Here is a 21,056-nt window from a genome sequence, read left to right as displayed (position 1 = left end):
CTCAAATGGATGGATCACAGCAGCTTGCCTCGTGGCTGCACCAATCAATCCTGTGCTGAATTGGGCTGTGGGACGACGACTTTCAACTCGCAACCAACCAGGATGGTCACATCAGAATAGCATAGTATACCTCGTGTTGATACGGGATGGCTAACACGAGCCCGGCCATTTCTAAGACAATCGGCGAGAAGGAGTCACTGAAGGAAGTCCTTCAGGTTCCGTGTTGCTATCCCGGTCACCCAATGATCATAAGATACGGGCAAGTGGCCGGAGGTCGAGAAAATGTGGTCACAAAAGCATACGTAATGCATGCTTAAGTCGAGGTACCTATGCTGACACCTAAGTTGCACGCAGGAATTTTGCTGCCCCCCGTATTCCTCCCTTCCACCAGTCTACGCCGGTAACTGCCCCTGCGTGGCCCAGTACACGTTGTAATTCATGCCATGCGCATCGTAAAACGGCCCCAGCTTCACCGTCTTCCCGTCCGCAGTCGCCGTAAACATCAGGCCCTCGCTCCCCTCACGCTTCACCGAGTCCAGGCTCAGGTTCGGCACCGACGACAGCGAATCACTGCCATAGTCCCCAGACAGCACGACCGGCCCGTACGCCACCGCCGCGACGTCGGGCTTGTCGTTGGCCGGCACCGTCCGCAGCGTCATGGGCAGGCGCACCGTCACCTTGTCGCCCGCCTTCCAGGCGCGCCCCTCGATGGACGCGTACGTGCCCGGCTCGGTGGGGACGTCGGCCTTCTCGCCGTTGATGCTGATCTCGGCCTGGTCGGTCGTCCACGAGGGGATGCGCACGAACAGGGCCCACCCCTCGCCCGGCTCCCCGCCCAGCGTCAGCGTCGTGGTGTCGCCGGCCGGGAAGTCGGTCGCCTGCGTGACGGTCACGTTTTGCTCCGCCCACGTGAGCACGGATGGTGTGAACAGGTTGACGAACAGGGTCGACTCGTCGTGGAAGTAGATCGAGTCCATCAGCTTGGTGTTGGTCTCGAGCGCGGTGCCCTGGCAGCACCAGAAGGAGTCGTAATCGGTGCTCCACGTGCCGCCGCCCCACGCCGGCCCGACCCCGCGCCTCCCGCCCGGGTTGAGCGGCGTGAAGTAGGTGACGTGGCCGTGGTTGTCGGCCGGGTCCTGCTGCCCGAGCAGGTGGTTGAGCAGCGCGCGCTCGTAGAAGTCGAAGTAGGCCGTGCTGGCCGCGTCCAGCGGCCACAGCTCGCGCGTCAGCCGCAGCATGTTGTACGTGTTGCACGCCTCGGCCGTGTCCTCCTCCAGGTACGCGGCGATCGCGTTCGGGGGGCGGAAGTGCTCCGCCTGGCTGTTGCCGCCGATCGCGTACGTGTGCGCGTCCACCGTCATGTCCCACGCGTTCTTGGCGATGTCCAGGTACCGCGACGACCCCGTCGCCTTGTACTCCAGCGCCGCCCCGATCCACTTGGGCACCTGCGTATTGGCGTGATGACCGTTGAGCTCGTCGCGGTTGGCCGCCAGCGGGTCGAAGATGGCGGCGTGGTCGAACCGCTGCGCCACCTCGAGCCACCGCTCGTCGCCCGTCTGCTTGTGGATGTCGGCTAGCACGTCGTTCATGCCGCCGAACTCGGTGCCCAGCATCGCTTGCATCTGGCCGTAACTCAACTTGCCGGTGCGCGAGTCCACCCACCCGGCCAGCGCCAGCAGCACGTCGCGCGCGTTGGTGTCGTCGAGGTGGCGCCACACGTCCAGCAGGCCTGCCATGGTTTTGTGGATGGCATAGTACGGCACGTTGCCGTTGTCGAGGGTGCGTGCCTCGAGGGCGACGAACTCGGACTCGGGAAACCCGGAGAGATAGCCGTCAGTGAACCCGGCGGCGCCGTTGTTGGCCTGGCACTTGGCGAGCTCGGCGACGAAGTAGGCCGCGCGGTCACGGCACTCGTCGTCGCGGAGCGACGCGTAGCAGAAGGCCCACGCGGTGAGGTAGTGCCCCTGCGCGTGGGTCCGGAAGGGGAAGTTGGGCGCGTCCCAGCCGCCGTTCGCGGTGGCGCCCTGGGTCGACAGGCGGTGGTTGGCCCGGAAGTTGTAGAGCAGCCGGTCGACGTCCACCCATTTCAGGTAGCTGACGGTGCGGTTCTGGTTATCCATCCATCGGCTGTCGGTCAGGGCGATGCTGCTCATGTCGAACGGCTGGGGCCCGGACGCTTGCCCCGCGGCTGGCTGGACCCCGATGAAAAGGCCCACCTGCAGGAGCAGACCGGCGAGGCCGGAGGAAAACATGGTGATGGGTTGTGTCCTTCGGCGTCTTGCTGATCGACTGATTGTTCTTGTTGAAATGGCCGGTTAATTCCCAGTGTCGGGTCAACCCTAACAGGATGAGACTTTCAAGCAGAAGTGTGGTTCGATATGAGAGGGACCACGGCCTTATATCTCCAAACGGCCAGCCATTGCTGAGTCCATGCCGATCGTGCAACCGGGACAGACTATCTATCTGCAGAATCGCAATACCATGAAGCCAAGTTCGCAAGTAAGTCCGTAACTGGCAATCTCGGCCTTGCCTATCCCTTGGCCGAATTGCCGCCAACACGGGAAATCCACCGCCGTGAATAGGAAACAGTGGCGTTGGAAAGACCCTATTAGCGGAAAACAGTCACTCCGTCGTCATTGGAGAAGCTGATAGAGGCGACATCCTTTTTGAGTCGGTGGTCAAATCGCGGAACCATCTTATGGGGGCCATGATTGGCGCGGCTACCCGATATCCGCGTGCGACCTTCCGGCCTTGGAACAAGCGGCGGGCGGGATCCGCAACGCCGGGCCCGTGACCAAGCCAGAGATCCCGGAGCGCCAGATGAGAGGCTGAGGATAAGGTTTAACCCCAGGTTTTGGAGTTCCACGCAACAGGGATAGTAACAAGCACGACAAGGGTCTCATCTCGAGTTATAGGATAATGGAGTACACAGTAAAGGAACCCGCCCCATTATCTTGGACAACACTGTAGACTTCTAGGGATGATGAGTCTGCACTATATACTAATACACGCAATAGTTTAAAACCTTTCGGTAGACCAAGTCCAAAGTGCCAAGCAGCTGAACCCACCGAAGTACTTTGTCAGCTGGCAACGACAATAGAACGGACGACTGTGCATTGAGTCGTGTTGATATGCGGCGTCCCCGGCACCGAATCACCATGATGGATCGGAAGCAATACCTTCAGGCCTCCGTTAATGGTATTCTGCAGTCTCAAGGTATGAACCGCGCTGCACTCGCGGCTAGTTCGTGTTGAATACCTACACAACCCGAAGGCTCAACGGCCGGGCATTTGCTACCCGTCGAGGGTTGCTGTATCGGCCACAGACCAAAGTTGACAACCTATGACGTTCCTAGACGAACCTCGATCATCCTCAAGTGCCATTCCCGGTGAATTGATGCATTTGATGCTACCATTCCATGACGTAGGTGAGCAACATCGATGACCAGCACACGACAGCTCCGTGACGTTGGATCAGACGGAAACTGAAAGTTTAAAGGACCTGGTTGACCAACCGGGGGCTATAAAGCTGAGGGAAGTGCGGCTTTTCCAGTTGTCCGTCCTGGAAAGCCTTCGATCCTTTTAGTTCAACGCGCTTCCCCAATCCCAACCTACCCTCCCATCCCTAATTCCAAGCCCCCATTCACATAATCCCTTGAGACATTGAGCTGGCGGCGAGACAAAATGGGCTCCATTTCAGGTGGCGCTGCTACTGAAGTCTTTGACCGACGTGGCGATTTGAAATTGGTCGTCGGGGAAGACAACTCGGAAAGGGGCACCTTTCAGGTCTGCTCTCGTACTCTCGCGCGCTCATCCCCTGTTTGGGATACCATGTTTTACGGTCCGTTCCGCGAAGGGTTTCCTCAACAGAACAGCGACGAGTGGACCGTGTCGCTCCCCGAAGACGACCCCGACGGGCTTAGAGTCATACTCTCCGCTTTACACGGCAAATTCGACGCCGTGCCAGAGGGGGGATCCCTCGACTTCATCGTCAACCTCGCCGCTCTAGCGGACAAATACGACACGGTCGCATCTTTGAGGCCATTTTGGAAGGTTTGGCTTGGTTCTATGTATTATCCTAGCGAATCTAGCGAGCGTTCCCCTCGGCACATGCCTGGACATCGACTCGTTCAACACCTCTGGCTATATTATACGCTTGGGTGCGGACGTGAGTTTCAGTCGTTCTTCCGCACCCTGGTGCATCGTACAAGCCTAGACAGTGGCGGACGGCCGCAGATCACCGCCGCGGATCTTTTGCAAGGTCTAAGGCTGGATGATTGCTATCTCGATTCGAACAAATATCTCGGCTTCATACTAAATGCCCACAAGATTGGTTTGTTCTTCCAACGCTTGGCTACCTACCTACGGTGCTCAGATCGCCCGCTTACGGAACCTCAACTAACTGCGATGCAGACGAGATTAAACAAAGACGGCTTACACTACTAAGCACGATGTGGATCAAGCTCCAAAACTTCATGAGATACTTGCCGGGGCCGATATGCAAGGCACAACAGGGGGCAGTCGCTTGCGATTCTGCATTCCGCGACGCGGTCCGGGGTGCCATGGAGTCGGTCGGCGTTAAGCACTGGTACTGCACGGGAGGGCAGAACTTTCCGGAAATCCCCCCTCTAAGCGCGATCCAACTGTACGATATACTCGACGAGATTCGAAGACGTGCCGATAGTGTCTTAGAAAGGCGGGTGAGACACCCACGTTCCGCGCACGCCAAGTGTGTGATCCGGCCACATCTTGCGCTTGTCCAAAGCAACGGTCTTCCAGAAGACGAAGCGCTTGCATGGGGTTATCAACGCCGTCTTGACAAGCGCGCCGAGAAGTCGGGGCTTGGCTCCGCGGCGGATTGCACTGTTGGCTATTAGATGAGGGTCGAATCTACAATAGAAAGGCAACCAAAGTATGAAGTGTGATTTTGTGTCGTTGTCAGGGGGGCGGGCCGCTGCTGGTCGGGCCCACCTACTTAGGCACCTACTTAGTACAGAAGACTCTCAACCCCGCGGCGAGTTGGGCAACTGTTCATTCCATGAGAAGTACTCCAGGCAGGCTGTGCTGATACATCTCAAATTTGGCGAGGCCCGGGCCCCGGACCCAAATCTCGACCTTTAAACGCGTTACGTCCAGATCGCATTGCTTGCTAAAGTAGAAGCAAATATATGAGTAGTTTATTACTAACCGTTTGTTTGTTCCATGTTTGTAACGTAGGTATTTCAACCGAACCACCCATAAACAGCTAGAAGGGCAATAACTGAAGTGAATTGAAAATAGGTACATATGTACTTGAGTATGTGGTAGGTGTGCGGGGGGGATTTCAAGTTCCGCCGGGCATTGAGTGGTTGAAGTTCTCGGGGAAGGAACGGTCCCTTATTCTGCGACCTGAACCTGCCTTCCTTCCTCCATCGACGCGTAGGTACCCACCAAACCACGGTTTGCGATTAATCGACTCCATCTTCTCCAATTGTTAGAAGCTGAGGAGCGATCGTCGCCCGCTCAGCTCTCCAAATCTCCCGAAAACGCTCCCCTTCACGGGTTTCCGAATTCGCTAACTTCGGAAAGCCAAACTGATCGAAACCGCCATTGACGCAAGGTGTCAGGCTTGGTAAACAGGCAAGTCAAATCCTTTCCTTCGAGCCATTGCAAATCACAGAAGTCGCCATCTGTCTGTTCCACGATGGACACCGATGTTTTCAACGCCCGACTTTCCCCCACCAACCACCTCAACCCAAAAAACCCGAGGACAAACCCACAAGTCTAACAGGTCTCAGTTATTCCAGTGGCGATGGGGAAAATTGACTTTTCCGGCAACGGCGCCGACAGGGATAGCGATAGCGATCGGCCGGCAAAGAGACTTCGCGCAGCAGCAACCCAGCTGGACGCACTCGGCTCTGCCAATTCGACCGCACCCGCCATCAACCCTTTTTCCTCTGCGCGGGAGGTTCCAGTCTCGACCAATCCCTTTGGCTCAACCGACCACCCCTTGTTCGGCAGGCCAGGGCTGTCGAACTTGACTCCTTTTGGAACGAGCGCGAGCCAACCTCGGCCTGAAACATCTTCAGTTCCCAGCGACTTTCTCGCCGACAACGCAGCTGTCGCTGGCTCCAGCCCTAGAGCCGAAACCGTCCTCTATGGGTTGCATCGGGCAGAAACCGTCTCGGTCAAGCACGACGAGTCGACGACCGGGCAAGAAGGAGGCAATAATGTCGGACAAGAGCCTGGGGAACAGCCCAGCCCTGAGAACGGTGCCGAGATCGTCCAACCCAAGACCGAGGAGGACGCCGTTACCAACCCCATCGAGTCATTCGATGACCACGGGAACTTGACTCTGATTGTTGGAAAAGCAAACGCGCAGGTGAATTTCCGCGTATGCTCATACTCCCTCAGGCGCGTATCAGCCAGATGGCATGACCTACTCTATGGCCCGTCGTCCGATCCCAAAGACAGGGAAGGGCTGCATGGCTGGGTGGTTCGTCTACCAGAGGACGATCCGGAGGCCATGCGCATCGTCCTACGGGTGGTTCATGGCGACTTATCCAACATGCCGGTGATCTTATCTCAAGATGCGCTTTCCCATCTGACCGCCCTGTGCGAGAGGCACAACATGGTGGGACTTTTGAAACCGTTTTGGGGCGGTTGGGTAGACAAATTGCCTGAACCAACTCTCGATCCCACCATTTTCCAGCACCTGGGGATCGCCAAGAAGCTTGGGCATCTGCAAAGGTACATGAACATCCTGATCAGGATTCGGTATTCGTCTCAGAAGCGCCCAGATGGCAGGCTATGCTTGGAGAGCCATCCCGATGTTGACCTCTACAATGACCCTTACCTGCAAAAGTTAGGTATTCTCAGTAAGTTTGCGACGTCATGCATGCTACTGGAATTGATGCTAGCCAATACTGACCATTGTTACCTTTCAGAGCCCTGGGAAAACGGTCGCCTAAGAATGCTCCACGCGGTGAGCATCGAACTACGAGCGGCCCTGGACAAACTCTTGAACCCGGCGGTCACCAACTGCTGCTCTTCCAAACGCCAGGACTGGCAACAGACCTGCGACTGCGCGATGCTGGGGGGTGTATACCGTGCACTCCACGGAAAGCACTGGTATTCTGGCGGTGCCCAAAACTGGGAGCAAAGTTTGACGGTCAGTGTGCGTCAACTGGTCGCCATGATAGACGAGATTCGTACTGCGGCCGTCGGAGACTCCCGGATGAGGAGAAAGCAGGGAGATGCACACATGGCTTGCACTCCGTGGACCCCCATCTGCCTGACTGACATTATACGGATGTCTGCGTGCGAGATTAGCCCAAGTGGTAAGGCATACTTCGAAAGACGCGCCAAGAAATCCGGCCTTGACGTTCTGGCTCCCGAGCCGTATGTCATCCCGGCTGAAGACATGTTGTCACCTGCACAACCGCTCAGCAACGCTTCCGGTTAGAAGTTTTCAAACATTCACATATCCGGAAACGCGGAGTCTACACGGCCCCGAGGTCCTTATCTTTTGTTGAACATTCGTGCATCTTGGCCAGCTTGTTGGCAACGTTCAGAATTGACATTTGAGGTCTTCCTGTTACCTGTTCTTCCCTGTGTTCGTGACACAGGTAACGAGTCGGTAGAGAATGCCTTAACAACCGCAGACTTGTGAATTATCCGCCCCACATTCAGATGAGCAAGCAGCCTGTATTTTGCCCAGGATAGGGGCTCATCAGCAGTCTAAAACCATAGGATTCCAAATCTTTTTGAACCTAGCCCTAGAGTAATGCCATCAACTAATCTCCAAATCGCAACCTACCTAGTTCCCTCGCCAAGTCCGGCCTACGTCAACACCAGGCACAGGTATTATCTCTAGCCACGAACAGAACCAACACCGGCCTCAAAACCAAACTCAATAGTAAGGCACCTCATACCAGCGCTGCCAAACCCCTCTCAACGGCTCAACCCTGCCGCTCCCCTCCCGACCCGGTATATGCTCATACTGCGCCTTCAGCGCCCGCTCCTTCTCCTCCATCCACTCCTCCTCCCACTTCAGCCCCACACAATAAACCGACTTCATCTCCCCGCGAAACGGATACGCCGTCTGCACCCAGAGCCCGCCCAGCCCGCGCTCCCTCGCCAGCTCCTTCCACGGACTCGCCGCGCGCCAGTACCCCCTCAAGATCCGCGTCCCTTCCTCCTCGCTCAGCTCCCGCCGCACGTCGGGGTGCACCAGCGGGTAGGACATGACGACGCGCACGGCGAGCGCGGGCAGGTTGAGGTGGTGCGACGCCCATGCCACCGTGGCGCGCCACTCGCGCTGCAGGGAGCGTCGTTCGAGCGGCCAGTCGTTGGGCACGTAGGGCGGGAAGAGCAGCTCGAGGAAGCGCAGGTGCGCGAGGCAATGCGTGGGGACGACGGCGCGGAGGAACTCGGAGGCCGCGAAGCGCGTGTGCACGTAGTCGCGCTCGTTGGTCGGGGGGCCGTCGAAGGGCTCGTCCGGGTCGAAGCGGGGGATGGGGTCCGGGGGGAAGTGCGCGGGGAGGTGCGAGGCCCGGTGCGCGGCTAGGTAGGTGCGCAGGTTCTGAGGGGGGATGGCGTAGAAGTCGTGGACGACGAAGCGGTTGTGGGAGAAGAAGATGGTTTCGGCTTCGTGGCGGAGCAGGCGGTTGATGAGGAAGAGGCGGGTTGGTGGCACCCAGCACTTGCAGGTCGAGGTGTAGGCGCCGTGGAGGCGGCGGCAGAAACAACCGTGGACCCGGCGTATGTCTTTCCCCGGTATGTATTCCTCGTCGTGGGTGCATCTGATGAGAGGGCAGCCGTGGTGGATGTGAGGTGGGCATCCGCCTTCGTACATTAAGCAATTCGGACTGAATATGTAATAGCGGCGGTTCCGTCTGCACCAAGTGACCTCTTTCCAGGGGGTTACGAGGTCGGTGTACTCGAGGATGCGGAGACGTAGCTCGGCGGGTAGGTTTGTTAAGAGCGGCGAGAGAGGTGGGGAACCAGGGCGGGCTGGTAAGACGGCTTCTTCGGCCAGCCGCTGGAGAGGCCGATTCGGTGCGCTGCAGAGCCTTACATGGCAGTCTTTCAGGAGCGGGAATAGAGCGAGCGGGGCAACGAGACGTTGGGCTGCCTCGAGGGCGTATTCATGCGCAGGGTCGATATCGCAAACGAACCAGAGCTCGAGACGGCCGGGGGTAGCATGGGATGACAGGTAGGCGGCGGTATTGTGCCACTCAGTCAGCATGGGTTGGGTTGCCAGTCTGGTCGCGGCGGGGGTTATCCCCGAGAGAGAATCCAACAGCGGACGACGGTGCTCGCTCCCGTGGTGTTTGGCGCAAAGTTCTTGGGCCATGAGCCTGTGAAAACAGCAAGGCGGTGGGTAACTCGGAGCGTTAGTTGGGTTGTGGCAGGAAGATTCGTTGAGAACGATCTTCAGGTTGGTCAGGGCGGCGATAGAGGTTGGCGACAAGGCACGGAGGGGCCTGAGAGTGCGTTGGTGGGTGTAGAAAAGAATGAACCGGTTGGCCGAGTACAGCAGAGAGGCAACCTCGGTGTACAAAACGCGGCAAGACAGCAACAGGCCCATGAAATTGCGCGAAGGTGGCGGCTCATAACGGGACAGGCCGGGCGAGTCCTTGTGACCGTTAAGGAAAAAGGTGTATGGGTACCCGTCAAACCGTGCAACGTCGATATGGAGATATATGAAGTGACGAAGGTGAGGAGTGAGGGTCAAAAGGCCGGCCGGTCGTGGTGCCGTAGCAGAACCCGAACGTAGCGGGCAGTCCCGAGAGAGTTCGGGTGGCATGTCTGGTACCGAGAACGAGTATAACATCTTGAACCTACGCTGTTCATGCAGCTCCCTCAGAAGTTCAGACACCGGCTCCAACGTTGCGGCCCGGAGATGATTCTGCCGTGTCTGTGGTGAGGTGAGAGGGGGGTACGAAGGAGGTCCGGATCTGCACCCAACGATGCCCGGAATTGGAAGATGCCCAGTGGCCTGCATGGGCCCACAACACAGGCGGACGTCTTCACCAACTGGCACCGGGTTCGGCCAACCAGAATCTCTCATCTTTTGAGTTGTGTTCAATATTGGAGCAGAACTGCATGTATTGGCTCTGATTTCAAGTTTGCGTTATCAACAGCAGCCATCGAGACTGCCCCAATCTCTCCCAAGCCTACGCCAGACCGTTACGGCGTTACCATCCTGTACCCAAGTCCTGCCCCTGGCATATCTAAAATACAGTTTTGTACCACAAAAGAATGGTATTTAAGGACCCAAAGACGACCTAAACAAGCAAACAACCCCAAGTTCCCAACCCAACTCAGCCAGCTACCTTATCCACCCTTGAGGCCACCAGCAGCCCGTGCCCCTTTTCCTTCTTCAAACCATCCCTTACGCCCTCACACCCATGCGCATCCGCCTCCTCAACCGAGCCGGCACCACCGCGCGCCTGCCAGCACCCTCAACCTCCCTGCCCTTGCCATTGCCCTTACCCCGACCCTGCTGCTGCTGCTGCTGCTGCTGCTGAGCAGCATTAACCCGCTGCAGCATCGCCTGGAGCTGGGCGCGCGTGGCCGCCGCGTTCTGGCCATTGCCCTGCTGGCCGCCCGTCAGCAGGCCGAGCAGGTCCTGCAGGTTGAGACCGCCCGCTCCCGCGCCGGCACCGGCTCCCTCGCCCGCTCCGGCTCCGGCTCCGCCGGTGAGTAGGCCGAGGAGATCTTGGAGGTTGAGGCCACCTGCGCCTGCACCTGCACCTGCATCTGCACCCGCGCCAGCGCCGGCTCCGGCTCCCGCTCCGGCTCCCGCGCCGCCGCCGATCAGGCCGAGCAGGCCTTCCAGGCCCAGGCCGGCGGCGGCGTTCTTGCCTTTGCCCTTGCCACGACCGTTGCCGTTGCCGTTGCCATTGCCGTTGTTGCCCTTGTTGTCATCCTCATTTTCATTCTCGTTCTCGTTTTGGTTCTCCTCTTCATCATCGTTTCCGTTGCCGTTGTTGCCGTTGTTCTTGCCCTTGCCGTTACCGTTGCCGTTCCCATTGCCGTTCTCATTTCCCTTCCCCTTGCCATTGCCCTTGCCCTTGCCACGGCCGACCTCGGTGCCGTTCTCGCCGACCGTGCCGTTGGCGATGGGGAGCGCAGCCGGCGGCGGCGGCGGCGGCGGTGGCGGGACGACCTCGCCGGTCTCCGCTGGGTCGGCAACCTCGGCCGTCTCGGCGGGGTCGGCGACCTCAGCGGTCTCGGTGGGCTCGGCTGCGCCAGGGGTGGGGGTCACGACCACACCGGCGTCTTCTCCTTCGCCGGCGTTTGCTCCTTCACCGGCACCTGCGCCCTCGCCTGCTCCCACGCCTTCACCGGCACCGGCTCCTTCGCCTGCTCCCGCTCCGGCGTCAGCGGCCGCGGCGGCCGCGCCACCCGCGCCGCCGAGGTTGAGGTTACCGGAGAGGAGGCCCTGGAGGAGGCCCTGCAGTTGGCCGAGGGCGTCCTGGCCCGCCCCGCCGGGGAGGAGAGCCTGGCGCGGCTGGACATGAGCGGCGTGGGCGCCAAAAAAGAGGGCGGCTACGACGGCCTGCCGCAAGGAGAGAGTGGACACCATGATGGGTGGTTGAAAAGTAAAAAAGGTGTTAACAAACTAGAAGATAATGGAGGACCAGCTCAGAGAAGTCTACGCAGTAGACTGAAAAGGGAAGTGAAGGGAGTGAATGATGAGCTGGAAGAGTCTGGAAGCCATCCGATCACCAACTCGGCGGCAAAACGCAGCTCATATAAACTTTTCCCGACTCTAAATTAAGGTCGTGATCATCGCTGCTTGTTCCCTGGCTTCAGATGAAGCCGGGATGGAGAAACACGGTCGAGACAGCTAGACTCGCGCAATTGACCCAACCCGGCGGCAGATACAATGCATCATGAGAGTGAGCGAACCAAAGGCGTCGTCGTCAACACATCTTCCTGGATTTGAGCTGAGCCCCGCGGCGATCAGTCGGTTCTGAGACCTGGTATCAGGGGTCCTGAACTGGGTTCCTGGCGCGCATTGAGCTCTGCCGCTCAGATCAGAAGATCTCAAAGCGATCCAACCGCAAGCTCTCCCGAACGGGTGCAATGTCGCGGGTGCCTGCCAAGAGTTGGTCCGTCTCAGGGGTAAATGCCCCTGTTTGGCCTTTGAGGTGTTTCATCTCTCCCCCCGGGTTCTAGACCATGCAGGGTTACTGTCACTGCCGTAAAGAAACCAACCTCGGGACTTATGGCGATCCGGGGGGATGGTAGTGTTTTGAGCCCCATCGCGAGTGGGATGGCAGTTGTTTCGGTCCGGATGAACACCCCTCCCAACGTACCCCTTTCTGGGTTGACATACCGGCGGAGAGAATGAGTTGGTGGAAGCTACTCAAATCAAGGCCAGAAAACACTTACCGAAGCAACAAAACGTTTGAGAAATGTTCCTAGTGTAGCCCATCTGGTAAAGTAAATTTTCCTACCTGGTCGAGGGGTGAGCTCAACATCGCACACCGAGACGTCCAAACTCAGAACTCAAAACATGTTTGAGCCTCCACGGGTTGGAGCTTAGACTTATATTTTGAGGCAAATTAATGGTTTTGCATGAGTAATGGGCATGTAAGCTAGATGAGGAGCTAACTAATACATAGTTCGCCTTGTCGAGGAAGCGGAAAGGTCCCCAATGTTTTGTTTCTCAACCACAGCCCCACCGTTTCCAGAGAACCCCCCGTGTATCCTAGGTGAGATCGCATCCGGAAGAGGCAAACGAGCGCCAAGTGCAAAGTATGCGTAGTGGTTTACTTCGACGGCTTTGACCTGCTGAAAACGAAGGATGAGCATGGTCAGAAAATAACAAAGACCCGTCCGTCCGTCATGGTGACGTTAACAAAACTAAGAATCTCGTCAAAAAGGGAAATTGTGAATAGCTTTACGCTATAATCGTTGAGATGCAATTTCCCTTCCAAGCCATTACATATTAGGGCACGATATGTAGAAAGTGTCATAGAGTAAGTCCAAGGAAAGACAAAAGAATGAATGATATTGGAAATGCCCTTATATAGGGTTAGGGTATACTAAATACAAAACTTGGAAGCCTCCTTGCGGGCTTCAACAAACCGACACTTCCAGCATCCAAATACCCCCAGCAATGTTCCCGCTTGTTAAACAAGCCACTGACACCAAGCATCAATAGCTCAAACCTCACAACAGCTGCGCCGATTTGAGCAAGTTTTCCGCATCCAAACCACGCCCTCGTTGGCCCGTGTGCCTCGCTGGCGCCAGACTTACCCTTTTCAGCGACGCTGACCACGGCCACGGCCGGTGATTGGGCCGCGCCAGACACAGCTGGATGCCAGAAGGGCGGGCCAGGCGGGGTAAAAGCCAGGCTGATGTGCCCCTCAACCCGCGCGCCCGGGAAGGAAGCTCGCTAAAAGAATTGGCTTTGGAGCTTGGTACGAAGGGGAACGAGTCGGCATGTGGTAAACTTGCTCAATTGGCTGTTGCTGGCGTCGATGGCCGTACAACCGACTGGGGTTGATTGGGTCCCCGCGAAGGTGTCCCAGGCCGTGCAGGCATCACGATGATGCAGAGCCGCCTTCAAAGGGCCTCGAACGAAGCCAAAACGGCTCTAGGCATAGGTGTGCAGAGGCAGGCGGCGGAAGAAGCGGCGGTATAAGTAGGCGGGTATGTTCGCCTGCCGGTGAATACATTGAACATGAGCAATGATCTCGCCCTCCTGCTTTTGCCCGCCGCGTCGGTAACTTCTATCCAATTGCTCAAATTCCATCCCCGATTCGCCCAACCGGTACATGCTCTAAACCAAAACGCCGCCAAAATGGGTATCCAAGCCTTCCTCCTCCTCATGGCAGCAAGCCTCGCCGAAGCCCACTTCGGCATCGAGTACCCCCCGATGCGCGCCAACACGCTCGGCAGCCAGCAAAACACGACATACTCCCAATGGACCAACCCCTGTAAGCCATGAATTCTCCCCCCCCCCCTCCACCACCCACCTGCACACATAACTAACCCCCCAAACAGGCGCCGGCGTCCCCGGCAACCTCACCACCACCCCACCCACCCCCTGGCCCCTAACCGGCGGCAGCCTCAAACTCTCCCTACACCACCCCTGGACCTACCTCTTCATCAACCTCGGCCTGGGGCCCGACGTCTCCAACTTCAACTACACCCTCACCACCCCGCCCTGGAACTCGACCGGCAACGGCACGCTGTGTGTGCCGCGGCTGGCGCTGCCGGCGGGCTTGCCCGTGCGCGACGGGACGCGGGCGAGCTTGCAGGTGGTTACTGTGGGGGGCGATGGGAGTGCGTTGTATAATTGTGCGGATGTGGTGTTGAGGGAGGGGGCGGAGGTGTTGGCGGGTGGGGAGTGCGTGAGTAGTGAGGGGGTGGAGGTTGCGCCCGTCAGGGTGGGGGGTGCGGGGGCGGAGGGGGATGCCGAGGGGAATGCGGCGTCGTCGGTGAGGGGGGGGGATATGGCGGCGGTGATGTCGTCGGTGGTGGCGCTGGTGGTGGTGTTTGTTTTGGGGATGGGCGGGTGAGATGGTGTGTGCCCTGGCGGGCGGGTGGGTAAATAGAAATAATGGAGGGTTGAGTGATGATGTTGCGATCGATGCGGTTGATGTTCGTTGGTGTTGGGCTTTTGTGATGTCAACCCGCCCGCCCAGCCAGCGGACGACGGTGGGGTAAAATGTTGGTACAATGCTTATTCTTCGTCGTTTGCCCTTCACCGATCCGTCCCCTGCTCGGCAAACAGCTGGTTGACAATCTCCTTCATCGTCAACCGCTCCCTCGGGTTCGGGGCGAGCATGCCGTGCACCAGCCGTTCCAACTTGTCGTGAACATCAAGCCCGTTCCGCACCGAGTTGACCTCGCCGAGCCAGGCGCGCATCCGCGACACGGCCGTGACCTGCCGCTGCCGCTCCTTCTCGTGCACGTCGGCAATGGTCCAGTACAGGTGCCGGGGGTGCTGGCGGTGAGCCCGGATGTCCGGCCACGAGATCTTGCCCATGACATACAGCATCACCACGCCCAGCGCCCACACGTCGCTCGGCGGCCCACGCTGCCGCAGACCAATGTATTCCGGCGGGACGTACCACGGTGTGCCGCCGCCGGTGCTGGCGCCCTTCTCAGACGACAGACCCATGTCGCAAACGACAGCCCCACGCTCCCGGCTGTACAAGATATTTCCCGGCTTGATATCGTTGTGCTCTAGCCGCAAACTGTGGAGGTAGTGCAAACCGCTGGAGGCGTCTTTCAGAATCCGCAGCGCGTCGGACCGGTCGCCCGAGAACAGGTCGGTCCCGCTGGTGCGCCAGACACCCCTGGCGGAAAGATCCCGCCCATCCACAGGCTCCATGTACAAAGACAGAAACCGGGCGTCACCGCCGTATATTTGCACGATGTTTTTGTGCTTGAGCTTCTCCTGGTTCTCCAGCTCCCGTAGCCAGGTCTGGGCCTGTCGGATGACCGTCTTGGCGAGGGCGCCCTCGTTGGTGTGTGCGGTGGCGGGCACTGTCGTCTTCAGGACTTTGGCGACGACGTAGCGGCCGGGCGCCTCGGAGTATTCGGCGGTAAAGACACTGGACAATGTCGTGGATGCAATCGGATCTTTTTTGGTGATTGTGTAACCGACCAGCCCCGCGCCACGTGAAACCTCAAGGGTCTCGTCTGACTGCAGATCCAGGAGCGGGTGCCCAGTGGACGCCACGAGTTCCTTTCCTTTGGCACCTGCGGGGAGGAACCGGATAACACTGTTCTCGTTTTTGTCGCCACCGTTCGTCGGGCGGCGCCGCTTCTCGGGACTCGCGGGGCCGTCCTCGTCGGCGACAAACAGCCTTTTGCCAGACGAGTTCACCACCTCACTCGTCCCCAAGCCCGATCCCGACCCCGACGCCGAGGTCGAAGTCGACGTGTCTGATGAGGAACTCGAGGCGGTACGCAATCGCACCGGCCGCCTCTCGAGAAGACGGAAGTCGAGCAAATCGGTCCCGCCCATCGTAATCCGCCAGGTGCCTGGCGTCAGAGGCTTGTGAAAGTCAGGATTAACTTGGTACTGCGACCCGCGTATTTCCTCAGGTTCCTGAGATACCCTGGAGAGGGTGAACGGGACGTTGGACCGGTTAGAAAGAATCTGGTTGTCGCTGGCCGGATCGTAGTAAATGATACAGGCCAGCCGGCGGTCCGGATTCCGATAGTCGGGGATGCTGACGGTGAAGCTGATATCGCGAGCGGTCTGGCGGACGGCCAGAACCTGCTGCGTCATCTCCTCCGCCTCCGCGGCCTCGGCGCGCAAAGAGAGCGGCATCACATTGCGATCCTCGCGAACGGTGCGGTCCCGAGCCAGAGGCCTCATCAGAATGCGAATGTCGTCATCCGGGGGCACCACCAGCTTGTCCAGCGGAACTGCGCTGTTGATGGTGTTGAACTCCTCCATGCGGGACCGCTGGAGGCGGGCCTGGATCTCACCTTGCGAGAACGGCTCCGTCTTGTCCTCGGAGAGCTCCGAGTACTCCCTGATGTCGCCCATGGCGACTCACCAAAGGGATGGGATCAAAGGATCGGGATAGTGAATGTGTACACAGTGGTATGGTATGGCGGCCAGCTCAGAACGAATCAATGGCGGGGCTCAGGAACACGGCGCAAACAATGAGCTGCAGCGAATGGATCAGGCAGCCAGAAAGTAGCGGCGCTGCGACATGAGAGATACTTGGTAGATGCAAAGAGCAGAAAGGTCCAGGAGGAAACGAAAAGGGAAAAAGAAGGCGGGGGATGAGGCGACAGATAAACAGACTCGACCAGAAGCAATTCCCAGTCCCGCATGCGCTTGGTTGAGTGATGAAGAGCCACGGTCTTGAAGAGGATGACCACAGAACGGCCACAGAAGCGCAAGTCAGATGGGCCCGGTGAGGGAGCGCGGGGAGTGGAGGGGAGCCCTGCTGATGGGGCATCAGCCTCACAAGGCGTTTGATGATTGGAGAGGTGGCATCGAAGCCCTCAGAAGAGAACAGGCGGCGGGTGCCTGGCACCGGGCCGTCATCGCATGTGGTGGGCTATTAGCGAGCAGCCTTCACTGCGCCCTAAACTCGACTTTGAGCTGCTGCGCTGCGCAGATGACATGGGCGACGCGGAAAAACACCGTCACTCGCGTTGTCCAGGTGTCTAGCTGATTGATGAGCGAGTGAATGATGAAGAGTGGGCGACCGTTGGTCTGATATAAGACCCGGATGCTCCCGTCAAAATGTCCAGTCAGGCTTTCCAGGCTTTCCACGCTTGCCAGGCACTCCAGAGCCATGGGGTTGGTTGTGCCTTGCGATTGCGAGGAAGTTCCCTCCAGCCAGGCGTCAGGGATCACAAGAACCGTGAGGCTTTGGGGAATCGTCCGAACGCCGAAGCTCCAAGCTCGAAAGCTGACGGGGCGGATTGGGCGGGGATGGGCGGGGAAGGTTCCCCCGAGTGCTGCACGTGCGGGGTGGAAAGGAATGGTGGTGTGGTGCCAGCTGGTAAGCTTCTCTGTCAGCCCGCGGCGGCCGCTGTCATCTGGCTCGCCCGGCCGCCCGGCCACGGCTGCGCGTCGAAAATCCAGGAATTGGATCTGCATGCATTGAAGAGGCTCAGGGCGTCAAATCGGGCAGGACACCAGGGCGGTGTTGGTTGGTTGACGGCCTCAGGCATGAATTGCATCAGAAGCCAGTTTGCCAGAATTGGTCTTCTGCCCACACCCTCACAACCTCGCACCCTCTCCCTCCCCTTCTCCCTCGTTCGTCAGGTCATCGCAGCCGACTTTGGGCCAAAGACTGGCCGGCTAGATCAACCGAGGCCAGACTCGAAGCGCTGGCGGGTTCCATGTTGGGCCAGCAGTTTGGCGAGTATGGCTTGACTAACTCACGGCTCAGGTTGACATTTCAAAGTCTGAGGTTGGTGATGGCGTTGAGACCGAGAGAGGGAAATGCCCTCCGGGGCTTCCCTTTGCGAGAAAATCAGGAGAGGGGAGCGCTGAGAACACTGATGGAATCACCCCTTTGCCCTTCTGCCCTTCCACCATCTTAGGACTGATCCGTCTTCGGACTGATCCGCATTCCTGCATGCGGATGACCAAGATTGCGACGCACAGGTGGCACCGCCGCAGGTTGCCCTCGGTCCTGATTGGGCTTTTTGAAAGCCCGCATTAACCGACCCTTTGTTGATTGGCTGAGACGCCACTAGCGCTGAATCTGGGCCGTCAGTGGGGGCGGTGTGCTCAGCCGGTTTTGAAGCCCGCGCGGGTATGATTGGCCAAATCTGCGGCAACTCGGAACTTGGCGTGCCACACGGTTTTGTCTTTCCGGATCGGGCAGCCAACACCTCACCCTTCGTTCCCGGCCCATTTTCCAACACCCCGTCGCCCCCCAACCCTGGTCCACCACGACGACCCTTCACTCTGTCTCATCAAGAATCATCGCCCACTCACAGTCACCGTTCTACATTCGGCAAGCGACAAACCTCCAAACCAACCCGCTCAATTACTATACCCGATCTTCAAAATGTTCTGCAACATACCCCTCGTCTAGATGGCTCTCAGCGCGAACTCGACATCCGCGTGTCACAATCTCAGAAAGCATACCCTCTCTCCGGTTCTCGATCTTGGTCTCCTCCTCTCCCGTACTCACCCGACCCATCCCTCACCTTCACCCTCGCCCTCACCCTCACGTCCCTACACAAATCCCCAGCTCCCGGCAGCCGGAGAATGGAGGATCCCGACAGTTGTTGGACATGGCCCTTCTGGAAGTTTGGGCTGAAGAAGGACGACCTCTTCGGAACGCTGCACGATCAATATAACACGGTCCCCTCCCCGATCCTCGACCCCGAGGCCTTTCACCACGATGTCTACGAGATCTCGCAGCAAGCCGGCTCCGCCGACGAGTTCCACCATCTCCTCCACAACCGCAAGGAACAACGCCTGCGCGAGCTGAACGAGACGCTCGAGTCCGCCGCCTTTGAGATTATCGCCAACCCTTCGCTCATCGGCACCGAGCAATGGCAGCACGCCGTGCAGCTCTTCCGGACGAAGTCGCTCGATTCCCTCGTGCGTTACTACGCATCCTATCTCCCGTCCGACCACCCATGGTACAAGTCGGATTCCGCGTCCAGCTCCGATGCGGGCAGCAGTGTTGGCTCGCTCACGGACTCGCACGCCTCGTTCTTCGAGGACGAGGAAGTCCACATCGTCGATGAGCCGTTCGAGTACCCGAGCTTTCCCCAGCAACACATCCCTGCCTCGCCTCGGTCGATGACCATGTGCTCCGACTCGTCTGTTGCTTCGCCAATTGGTGATGCTCATCACGAGTTCGACTTTGAACACGCAACGCCTGCGCGCTCTCTGTCCTTCTCGGAATCCGAGCCGGACTGCTGTGCGATGGGCGGGTCAGACGCGCCGTGCGATTGCGGACGCGACTCCGGTTATCTATCTACCTCTACCGCCGAGACCGCGAGGTCCGGTCATGGTGTTGACAACAACGATGCCAACACTGCCCACACTACCCCATCAACCAAATCACGCAAGGGAGAGGTCACACTCCCGCTACATACATCCGAAGTCACAGACTCGGAGACGCCGACGCCCAAACCAGAGGCGCATTCGGCGTCCTTCTTTGCTGACACGAAACCATCACCAAACCATCACCGACGACATCGCAGTCTCTCACCATCCCGCCCGCAACCCTTGTCCCAACGCGACCTCGACGAAGTGCTCGTCGCCCACCGAGACCCGCGCCATCCGCAACGGTCAAAGCCCAGTCGGAGGGAAAGGGAATGCAGCCCGGCGGTACAGCGGAGGAGGAGAGGCAGCCCGGCGGAGTCCGGCGCAAGGATACAGAAACCGCTCGCCGAGACGGCGCGGTCAAGAACACGGGGACGGAAGTGGGCCGAGGGCAGCTAGCACAGACGGCGGCGTTTATGGCGTTCAGGAGGCTTGGTGGATTGGCGCGCCGATACCCTCTGGACAAATGTCCTGTTGTACATATTTTTGCTTGTTTATGACGGTAATGTTTCTACACCCCAGGGTCATGATACGTTTTGGTGTGATACGATGCTGCAAGTGCAGCCATGCGTGATGTGGTCGGTGGTGGCCGAAGCTATTCTCACCAGCAACCTCAGGCTGCCGGGCAATGCCTTCGGCCTACCTGCCCCTTTCCAGGGCCTGCCATTCATCGTCTCTCTACTTTGCCTAGGACTTGGAGTGCCTCGCCGTCGCGAGGCCAATGACACGTGTTTGCTAACCTTGTCAGGACACCCTCCCCGAACCCAATTATGCACAATGCCTACCGGCGCCTGATCACACAAATCCCCAATTCCCCAAGCCTTGTCCCACCCCAAGCACCAAGCTAACTCCCTTCCAGCACCACCCCCCAACTGCCAACTGCACAATCTGCACTTTGACAACCCACAAGGCTGTCATCGGCTTAGCCAGGCGCCGGATGACGCTTCTGCCAAGCCAACCCGCCGCTGCGCCCGATGACTGCCATGCGAACGATTTTAAACCCAGCCGCGGCTCTCGTTAACTTTCCGCTGACTGTGGCTGTGGCGCAGACCACTCTCGGCCCTTGACTCACGGATCTTCCAGTTGAGGTAAGATGACAGGATGAGTGAATACGCGATACGGAGGGTGAACACGAAGGAAATATCCTGCCCGCAGTGTCTCCCCAAGAATGTTAGTATCATACCCGTCCTCTGGGAAGTGCGGCAGGACGGGCTAGCTTTGTTCCTCAACGCTGATGAACAACTGCGGTGCCGTGTAGTACCTAGGCAAACGCCGGTTCCTCTTTCTTCGGCCCCATGACGTCCCCGACGTTCTCAGACGCCCTGGGGTACAAAGTATCTTCCTTCCCGTTTCAAACGCAGGTAAGTGAGTGAGGTGGGTGAGGTGGGTGACATAGACGACCCAGGTGACAGCCGCGGGGGGCTGCCGGCGCGGTACTTGTGTGTTCCAACCGGGGCTGTCTGCCTTGGTACACGCAGGCGTGTCCCGAGCACGTGTCAGCGCGGGAAGAAGGCCGCCTCGGGTAACGGGGATTGCCGCCGAATGTCACCAACTGA

At 58.6% G+C, this 21,056-nt stretch overlaps 9 protein-coding genes across 9 annotated transcripts; 5 read left to right on the top strand and 4 right to left on the bottom strand.

Annotated features, from left to right (window-relative positions):
• Positions 1-273: 273 nt before the first annotated feature.
• On the bottom strand, positions 274-2,645 carry B0H64DRAFT_447801 (uncharacterized protein). The gene has a single exon (XM_062807021.1). It carries the CDS (start codon positions 2,250-2,252, stop codon positions 393-395), a length of 1,860 nt encoding a protein of 619 aa, XP_062663365.1. The 5' UTR covers positions 2,253-2,645; the 3' UTR covers positions 274-392.
• A 1,038-nt stretch (positions 2,646-3,683) lies between these two features.
• On the top strand, positions 3,684-4,401 carry B0H64DRAFT_369174 (uncharacterized protein; the record flags this gene model as incomplete). Its single annotated transcript, XM_062802006.1, has 2 exons — positions 3,684-4,052; positions 4,375-4,401. 2 exons carry the CDS (start codon positions 3,684-3,686, stop codon positions 4,399-4,401), a joined length of 396 nt encoding a protein of 131 aa, XP_062663364.1.
• Positions 4,402-5,301: 900 nt separating this feature from the next.
• Positions 5,302-7,639, top strand: B0H64DRAFT_428024 (uncharacterized protein). The gene is made up of 2 exons (XM_062805827.1): positions 5,302-6,856; positions 6,926-7,639. The coding sequence occupies exons 1-2, from the start codon at positions 5,791-5,793 to the stop codon at positions 7,441-7,443; spliced, it is 1,584 nt and encodes a 527-aa protein (XP_062663363.1). The 5' UTR covers positions 5,302-5,790; the 3' UTR covers positions 7,444-7,639.
• On the bottom strand, positions 7,627-9,939 carry B0H64DRAFT_379283 (uncharacterized protein). The gene has a single exon (XM_062802642.1). The coding sequence runs from the start codon at positions 9,814-9,816 to the stop codon at positions 7,891-7,893; it is 1,926 nt and encodes a 641-aa protein (XP_062663362.1). The 5' UTR covers positions 9,817-9,939; the 3' UTR covers positions 7,627-7,890.
• A 204-nt stretch (positions 9,940-10,143) lies between these two features.
• Positions 10,144-11,574, bottom strand: B0H64DRAFT_428022 (uncharacterized protein; the record flags this gene model as incomplete). The annotated part of the gene is made up of 1 exon (XM_062805826.1): positions 10,144-11,574. One exon carries the CDS (start codon positions 11,572-11,574, stop codon positions 10,378-10,380), a length of 1,197 nt encoding a protein of 398 aa, XP_062663361.1. The 3' UTR covers positions 10,144-10,377.
• A 2,229-nt stretch (positions 11,575-13,803) lies between these two features.
• B0H64DRAFT_437061 (uncharacterized protein) lies at positions 13,804-14,524 on the top strand (the record flags this gene model as incomplete). The annotated part of the gene is made up of 2 exons (XM_062806215.1): positions 13,804-13,939; positions 14,007-14,524. 2 exons carry the CDS (start codon positions 13,804-13,806, stop codon positions 14,522-14,524), a joined length of 654 nt encoding a protein of 217 aa, XP_062663360.1.
• On the bottom strand, positions 14,430-16,868 carry B0H64DRAFT_1848 (kinase-like domain-containing protein). The gene has a single exon (XM_062798985.1). It carries the CDS (start codon positions 16,510-16,512, stop codon positions 14,710-14,712), a length of 1,803 nt encoding a protein of 600 aa, XP_062663359.1. The 5' UTR covers positions 16,513-16,868; the 3' UTR covers positions 14,430-14,709.
• B0H64DRAFT_1861 (uncharacterized protein) lies at positions 16,869-18,056 on the top strand. Its single transcript, XM_062798998.1, has one exon. It carries the CDS (start codon positions 17,224-17,226, stop codon positions 17,860-17,862), a length of 639 nt encoding a protein of 212 aa, XP_062663358.1. The 5' UTR covers positions 16,869-17,223; the 3' UTR covers positions 17,863-18,056.
• B0H64DRAFT_379281 (uncharacterized protein) lies at positions 17,978-20,054 on the top strand. Its single transcript, XM_062802641.1, has one exon. The coding sequence runs from the start codon at positions 18,250-18,252 to the stop codon at positions 19,897-19,899; it is 1,650 nt and encodes a 549-aa protein (XP_062663357.1). The 5' UTR covers positions 17,978-18,249; the 3' UTR covers positions 19,900-20,054.
• The last annotated feature ends 1,002 nt before the right edge of the window (positions 20,055-21,056 follow it).

The sequence above is a fragment of the Chaetomium fimeti genome (genome assembly GCF_033439085.1).
Source record: "Chaetomium fimeti strain CBS 168.71 chromosome Unknown B0H64scaffold_1, whole genome shotgun sequence".
In the NCBI taxonomy this organism is placed as follows: Eukaryota; Fungi; Ascomycota; class Sordariomycetes; order Sordariales; family Chaetomiaceae; genus Chaetomium; species Chaetomium fimeti.
The sequence above is the reverse complement of the archived record's forward strand: the minus strand, read 5'-3'. Positions and strand labels throughout refer to the sequence as shown.